This window comes from Microtus pennsylvanicus, chromosome 8 (assembly GCF_037038515.1).
Source record: "Microtus pennsylvanicus isolate mMicPen1 chromosome 8, mMicPen1.hap1, whole genome shotgun sequence".
NCBI lineage: Eukaryota > Metazoa > Chordata > Mammalia > Rodentia > Cricetidae > Microtus > Microtus pennsylvanicus.
Genome location: NC_134586.1, coordinates 15,232,657 through 15,241,132, shown reverse-complemented (window position 1 = coordinate 15,241,132; position 8,476 = coordinate 15,232,657). Strand labels below are relative to the sequence as shown.

Below are 8,476 nucleotides of genomic sequence, written 5' to 3'. Positions count from 1 at the left end.
CTTTGAGACAGTCTTACACGTGTAGCCAAGGATGACCTTGAACTTCTGATTCTCCTGCCTTCATTTCCAGAGGACTAGAATTATGAGTGTGTGCTATATTCAGATATATATATATATATATTTTTTTTTTTCTAAAGGTATTAGTGCTAGATTTCAAATCAAACCTGGGAATAAAGGAGCCAACTCCTAAGTCATGGTTCCTGTCCGAGTTTGGAAGCAAATCATGGTTCACGCTAGGGAGACAGAAGGGAAGGATGTCTGACGAGATGACCTCATAGGGCTGGAGGGATGGCTCCTCAGTTAGGAGCACATGTCACTCTTGCAGTGGACCCGAATTTGACCCCAGCACCTGTGTTGGGTGGCTGACAACAGTCTGTAATCCCAGTCCCAGGGGATCCAATGCCATCCTCTGGTCTCTGTGGGCATCCTCCCCTACAAACACGTAAGTGAATGGTTATTTTTTTTATTGTAATTACAATAAAAGGCCTCGTGTCCGAATTTATAGGAGAAAAAGTAGTCAGATCTTGCCCTTGTGCCCTGGTGGTCACAGGACGTCCAGGCATTTGAAGAGCTCTTTGTGAACTGCAGAGCACAGAGAAATGTCATTCCTGTTTTTGGCAAGCCTAGCAAGGAGGCTTGCTCCTTTGCCTGAATATGACTTAGAGAAGGAAGATATGGGTCCTCGGAGCTCTGTGGGTGAATCACAGTATGTTGGTGCACTGGTTTCAAGCTTACACCAGTAAGAAGGCTCAGGGGGGAAGGTGCCCGTTGTTAAGCCCAATGACCCAAGTTCAGGCTCCAGAACCTACAGAGAGGAAGGTAAGGACTCCTGCGAGCTGTCCTCTGTCTCTCCAAGTGCACCCCCCCACCACCAATAAATCAATAGTGGATTTTCAAGGCTCCACCAGCTGCTTGGACTAAGGAAGGATAACAAGAGAAGGCAAGGAAGGTAGATGACTGCAAGCATCTCTCCCCCAAAGAATGGTTAAACCCATCACAGGAGGCTTCCCCAGTCCCATTAGGCTCGGTGGATGGGCCCTGCCCCCCTTTCAAGAGGTAACATGCAAATACATACAGGGTTGCTCAGCTGAGAAACACAAGTTCTTGAAATGTTCTGCTTAACAGATTTCAGTGGAATGGGAGGCCGCGGTTACCAAAATTCAGTAGAGAAAAGACAAAAACAAAACAAAGCAAGACAGAACCAACAACAGAAGAGTGTGCATACTGACATGGTGCTAGGGCAAAAATAGCAAAGTGTTTTAAATTTTTCTTTCACATTTATTTAGTGTGAGTGTGCAAACACAAGTGCGGGCGTGCCACAAAAACGTGTGTGGAGACCACAACTTGTGGGAGTTGGTTCTCTCCTTCCGTCATGGGGGCTCCCGGGATCTAACTCAAGTCGTCAGGCTTGGTAGTGAGCGCCCCACCCTCTGAGCTATCGCTCCCATTCAGGAAAGAACTTCCAAACAAACGAACAGAGAGGTTTTTGCTTTTTAAAAATTTTGTGTGTAAAGGTGCTTTGACAGCATAAGTGTCTGTGCACAAGCGTGTAGTGTTCCGAGAGGCCAAAAGAGGTCACTGACTCCCCTGAAACCAGAACACAGGTGGCTGTGAGCTGCCATGTGGGTGCTGGGGTTTGGAAGACCAACCACTGCTCTTAACCACTGAGCCATCTCCACCCCAGGAAAGAACTTTTCACGGGCATCTATCAGTGGGCGCACTGCTGACCAACAAGATCCACAGGAACCACAATCAACAGTGGATGCACTTTACAGACAGACGGCCGAGTGAGAACGACGCCAATCCCTTCCCTCTTTATATATTTAAAGCTTTTTAATCTCTGGCACATAACAACAGTGGAAGAACTCTTAGAAATTAGACAAAAGTGTTTGGTGGGGTTGAATTGATGGGCCAGGCAAGCTTCTTTTCCCTGGCCTCTCGGTCAAATGAGTCATAGACGGAGTCTTTGGTTACCGTCCTGCTCACGGGAGGGATTTCTGAAATGCCGACATAGTTTCTTTTGGCCATCCTCGAGCTGGCCGTGATGGTGTAGGCATTGCTGCGGTAGCATCTCATCGAGGACATGCAGAAAGTCTCTTTCAACCCTCTCCGAAAATTGGCGTTATAAATTGAGTAGAGAGTGGGCTTCGAGGCAGAAGAGCTGAAGGACACCCACGTGACCGCTGTGAAGACAAGGGAGCTCTTCTTATAGTCTTGCTCGTGGGGGTGCCAGAGCTGAGCCACGTGGAAAGGCAGCCAGGAGAACAGAAACACTACGTTCAAGAGGAGAAACATCTTAACGGTTCTCACCTTTGTCCTGGGGACGATGTTCATCGTCCTCCTCAGGGTCCGCCCATCAGTGCCTATTCTCCAGATGTATTTTATGACCTTCTGGTAGAATAAGATTATGAGGACGGAGGGAATCACAAAGCCCACCAAGAAGTGGATAACAGTATAGGCGGTTCCCTCCCAGGAGGAAGGGAGGAAGTAGTTACAATGGCTGTCCCCGCTGGAGCCGTAGAAAAAGAAGACGGGGGTCACAAATGCTGCATCTAAGATCCAGGAGGCTGCGATCATCTTCTTGGCCTTTTCCCTGGACACCTTGAAGCTCAGTGGGTAGACGATGGTGTAGAAGCGGTCTATGCAGATGGAGAGAAGCACGTAGATCTGGACACCCGGGGTAAGATACTGGCAGTAGCGCACGACCTTGCACATGGCACTGCCGAGGGTCCACTGTCCCGTGGTGAACTGCAGCACCACGAAAGGCGTGCTGGCCACACTGAGGAGAAGGTCAGCACACGCCATGGACACCACAAAGTAGTTGGTGGTGGACTGAGTCCTCCGGCTCCTGTGGATGACCAGACACACCAGGGAATTGCCAAAGATAGAGAACAACCACAGAGCGCCAAAGAAAATGCTGGCTGTAGCCACCTCTCCAGGGTTCAGTCTATACCGAAGGTCTGTCCTGTTGCTCATCCAGCCGTGTTCCTCATGGAATTCCACCAGGCCACCGGGCAGCAGGGCCTCAGCTGCCTCCAGGCAGCTGTGGTTCTGAAGGGGCACCAGCGGGGTAGCAGTAAGCACAGGCAGCTGGTCGTTCTCCATTCTGTGAGAAAAACCACAGCAGTCATTCTTTTCCTCTTAGTTCTAGATAAGACAAGAATGAAGCCTCCTGTTAAGACGCTGTCACGTAAGCTGGCTGCTAACGAGCCTGGTCTTTTGATACTATTCATTGTACAGTACTGGATTTCATAGACATTTCATTCAGGCCAGTCACGTGCTTGACCACATTCACCCTCCAAAACATCCTTTTCTCCCCTCTTTTTTTTTTTTTTTTTTTTTGATTTTTCGAGACAGGCTTTCTCCGTAGCTTTTTGGTTCCTGTTCTGGAACTCCCTTTGTAGACCAGGCTGGTCTCGAACTCACAGAGATCCGCCTGCCCCTGCCTCCCGAGTGCTGGGATTAAAGGCGTGCGCCACCACTGCCAGGCTTCCCTCTTGCTAGGCTTTCTTCTCCCAGACAATCTTGCTTCTGTCATGTCTGTCTGTCTGTCTGTCTGTCTGTCTCTCTCTCTCTCTCTCTCTCTCTCTCACACACACACACACACACACACACACACACACATCAATGATTTCATGTACCTATTAAAAATCTAGGATCCAGAGACGACAGAAAAACATGTGGCACCTGTCTGTGTCTAAGCTGTTTTGTTGCTAGGCTCTCCACCTCCATCCACTTCACTTTACTCTGTATGGCCGGATGGACTCTACTATGCTCCGTATGTATCCCACTTTCTTTATTCATCTGCTGGCTGGTTCTGTATCTTGGCTGTGGTGAGCTGGGTTGCAGTGAACACAGATGTGCAGGTACCTCTGTGTGTATTACCCAGGAGTGGCAAAAAGACTCCACTGTATAGACACCGAGCTCGGTGGTCGACTGTCAATGATTAGAAAACAGAACTACTAGGCTGGGTGTGGAGAACTCTGTGAGTTCCAGGACAGCCAGGGCGACGTAATGATCCTGTCTCAAAGAAGGGTAAAGGGAGAAGAAAAAGAAAAGGGGGGGGGGAGTGGGAAGGAGGAAAGGAGGAAGGATCCTCAAAAAGACAGGGGACAAAAAAAATCCCAGTAAAACAGCACAGAGACAAATTCAGAGGGCAGGCTTCTGGGCTGATCTTTAAGGCCCCATTATCCTTAGACACACAGTCTCCTTCAAACCATACCTCCTTTTATCCTTGGTGTGTGTACACATCTGTGTGATATGCATTTGTCTGTGTGTGGACAACAGTGTGTCTTCCTCTGTATTACGTTTTAAAATAAATGTGGGTATGAGTAAGCTGTAACATCCACACATCTTAAATTTAAATTTTTTTTTTAGATTTACGTGTATGAGCGTTTTTCCTACTTGTATGTATGTGCACTGTGTACATGCCTGGTGTCTTCAGCAGTCAGAAGAGGGCGTTGGATCCCCTGGAACTGAACTTACAGGCAGTTATAAACCACGATATGTATGCTGGGAACCAAAGCTGGGGTATCTGCATGAGCAACAAATGCTCTTCCTACTGAGCCACCTTTTCAGGCCCTCCACTGTAGTTTTTGACACAGGCCTCAGACTGGCTAGCTAGCACCTCCTGAGGTCCTCCTGCCTCTGCTCTGCACCAGAGCTAACAGGACCATTCGACAGTGCCCAGCCCTTCAAATGGGTCCTAGAAGATGAAGTCAGGCCCTCGCACTTGCTGTCCAACGCTGACTGAGCCACCTCCCCAGCCCCCAGAAGTGTCTATTCAGCAGGTGCTTTGCAACCGAACTGACCTAAGACTTCCCCACACTTACAATGAAAGGCTGTATTTTGCTGTATTTTCTGCACTCATGGGCTGAAATGTGACTGGATAGTAGGTTAACCTGTCCAGAAAGGCTGTGGTACCCTGTTCATGCTGCAATTAATTCTTCACTAAGTTTTCCCTAGCTTAGCAATTCACTATAATCTCCCAGAAACCTCTAAAATATACTGATTTCTGGTCCCCCCTCCCCAGCCCCGGGATTTTAATTTAATAAGTCGGGAACATAGAAGGCATCAGGATGTTCCAGAGACCCCAGGTGACGATTAAGGAACACAACTTTAATAGCTTTCTATGCTTCTGTCTCTGCCCACTGAACTCTGGGTTCTGGAGGAGGCATTATTCTGTTCTCCATGCCTCACAGTCTAACTCAAGGACTTTGCATTAACAATTGCTTGTTAAATATTAACTGAATTGGACCCATAAGCACAAAGAACTTTAACAAACTCCTCCCACCCATGGCACTGCTAGGAGAATTCAATGGGAGCAGACAGAAGATCACTGTGTTCTCAGGGAGCTGAACGCCAATAACTGTAGGAACAGAAGAAAACACGATGCTGGAAGAGAGGGCGGGGAAACGGTCACCCGGTTCCACTGCCACACTAGGGCAGAGGACAACAGCTTAGGGGCCCACAGACAGGTCTACCCCAAAGCAGGGAAAAGCCTGCAGCCTTGTTATCCTGGCGTCCCAGAGTAAAAGTTCTCAAAGGCTTCTGCTAGTGTAGAAATAAAGCCTTTTAGGGGGAAAAGAGGGGGGGGAGGGCTGTTTAATTAGTAACTATGTCTAGAGTCATCTATACATGGTCATTTTAGAAGTGACAGATACTCTGTGAAGTTATGTTAATTTACGTATACCTGTCTAGCTGAACAAATAATCCCAAAGTTAGGCTCTGTTGCCTTGTAGTACATTAACCAGTTTTGTGCCTAACCAGCTGACACTGTTTTAATGCTGACATTTTTTTAAATGCCTTTAAATTTGCATTGCTTCAAATGCTCTTAGAAGCAACCTTATCTCAGCATCTTGTAGTGATATTTTGTGTTTTAACAAATAAAGCTTGCCTGATGATCAGAGTGCAGAGCTAAGCCACTAGCGGCCAGGGAATGGTGGCACACACCTTTAATTCCAGAACTGGGGAGACAAAGGCAGAGGGATCTCTGTTAATTCAAGGCCACCCTGGTCTACACCAGATTGAATCTGTCTAAAAGAGAAAGAGCTCAACACAAAAGTGATTCTAGTTACTTGGGATCCCACACCTTTAATCCCAGAGTTAAGGAGGTGGAGACAGGTGCCAGGATATGGTTGGGCAGAGAGAGGAGACGAGACAAGGATATAGTTGGGCGGGAGGAGACAAAAGCTCAGTGCAGCCTAAGGATGCAATCTGAGGACAGTCTGAGCACTGATAGAGGTAAAACGTCTCTCTAGAGGCTGGCACACTGCATCCTTAGACGAATGGATGGATGGATGGATGGATGGAGGGAGGGAGGGAGGGAGGGAGGGATGATGGATGGATGGATGGATGGATGGATGGATGGATGGATGGAAGGATGGATGGATGATGGATGGATGATGGATGGATGATGGATGGATGGACGGACGGAGGGATGGATGGATGGATGGATGGATGGATGGATGGAGGGATGAATGGATGGATGGATGGAGGGATGGATGGAGGGATGGATGGATGGAAGGACTGATGGGCAGATGGAGGACTGGAAGCTAAAGAGATGAAGAGAAGGACCACAAAGAGAAGGATTCTTGGATGTGGTGACACATGCTTTTAATCTAAGCACTAGGGAGGCAGAGACAAGTGGATCTCTGTGAATTCAAGGCCAGTCAGAGCTGTAAAATGAGACCCTGTCAAAAGAAAAAAAAAAACCAAGAGGGGCACACATGATGAACTTTGTGCACTGTGGAGGGCTGACCCCATCTAAGCTGACCAATAGCTAGTTAGTTTCTATACCATGCAACGTCACTCCTAGGAGTTTTAAAACTCTAGTAAAGGGAGCTAGAAAAATACTCAGTAGATAAAGTGCTTGCCAAACAAGTATCAGAAGGATGCATATAAAACCTTAGACCTCCAAAACCCATATAAAACTTGGTGGGCATGGAGGCCTGGCTATAATCCCAGCACTTGGGAGACAGAGATGGAATTTTTAGGACAAGCTGGTCAGTTGGACTAGCAGCATCAGCAAGCTCTGGTTCAATGGGAGACCCCGTCTCAGTAAATAAGGCAGACCAGAGAAGACACTTAATGTCAGTCTCTGGCCTCTGCGTCCACACAGGCATGTATACCATATACACACACATGCAAAAAACACCACTAACAACTGACATTTACCTGAGAGTCCATTCTATGCCGTTCCAAGCCATCATTGTTTAAGGCATTTCTCTTTTTATGAACAGCCAATACAAGCCCACAGTAAAAGGAATGGTTAAAGAAAAAAAAAACTATCAGCATAGTATTTTCTTTAAAAAAAATTTTGTCTTACATGTGCAGTTTTTTACTTGCTTGATTGTGTGTGTGTGTGTGTGTGTGTGTGTGTGTGTGTGTGTGTGTGTGATGTGTGATGTGTGCAGTCCCCAAAGAGACCAGAAGAGGGCATTATAGCCCCTGGAACTTATAGAGAGATGTCTTGGTAAGTGTGAACTTATAGATAAGCCACCACGTGGGTGCTGGGAACCAAACCCTGGGTATCTGCAAGAACAGAAAGTGTTCTTAGCCACCGAGCCATCTATCTAACCACACCACAGTATTTTCTAAAATGATTAAAATTTTAAAACAGAGACCAACTTTTCCCTCTCTTCATTTGAGCCTGTGTGTAGTCTTCAGAAAGCAAGTCAAGCAGACCATAATGAGTTTGTAGAATGTGTAGTCCTTTATACTGAAGTTCTCCAGACCAGGTTGTCTGTGCTGTATTCAACCTGGATGAGAGATTCTGTCTCAAAAACCAAAAAACTTAAAATAAAAAATCAATCTTAGCTTAAGATTGTCAAAATGCTAGTTTTTTACATAACTTAGTTTAGAATGCTTCTACAGAATAGTAATACGGACTGCAGCACCTAAGGTCATTCGATGACAGTGGGGCTGTGACAATATTAGCATCACCCACAGGTAATACTTCTGTATATAATCCTCGGGGGCAGATGATATTGCCAGCTGGTTTTACCAGGGAAGGGAGCCTGAAGCTTTCCCCTAGACCACACAGTTGGAAACAGTGGTCACTTTGGGTTTCTTGCTCCATTTGGGTGAGCTTCATGTACACGGAGACCACAGGGGCTTGACCTGAATCTAGAGGGTCACATAGGCTGTGCTTGGAGGCCTTTCTGGACTCCTCATCCAAAACTAGAAATATCAAGTTATTCCCTACAGCCTCTCGCCTACCCACAGATAACATCTTTTCAACTTGAACGCTGGAATTTGTGATATATCCATCCCTAGCTGAGGAGCTAGTGACAGCTTTATGGATATGATCCCTGGTTGGTTGACCATGCTCTACTGGATGGCCCCACAACCACGCATATACAGGCAACACAAATTAGACTCAGTGAGTTAAAAAAGAAAGACAGGTCAGGCATGGTGGTATACCCTTCAAACCCAGCATTATAACCAGAACACACAAAAACATGATTTTGAAAGG

General features: G+C 46.8%; 1 protein-coding gene across 4 annotated transcripts in view; it reads right to left on the bottom strand.

Annotated features, from left to right (window-relative positions):
• Positions 1 to 515: 515 nt before the first annotated feature.
• Positions 516 to 8,476, bottom strand: part of Gpr19 (G protein-coupled receptor 19) — a 31,983-nt gene continuing 24,022 nt past the window's right edge. For 3 of the 4 annotated variants that reach the window (XM_075982502.1, XM_075982503.1, XM_075982504.1), the window contains one exon: positions 519 to 3,106. In XM_075982502.1, the coding sequence (XP_075838617.1) occupies positions 1,876 to 3,105 (1,230 nt within the window). In that variant the 5' untranslated portion in view covers position 3,106 and the 3' untranslated portion in view covers positions 519 to 1,875. Of the gene's footprint in view, positions 3,148 to 8,476 lie in introns of all 4 variants that reach the window. The other variant, XM_075982505.1, reaches the window with a different exon arrangement.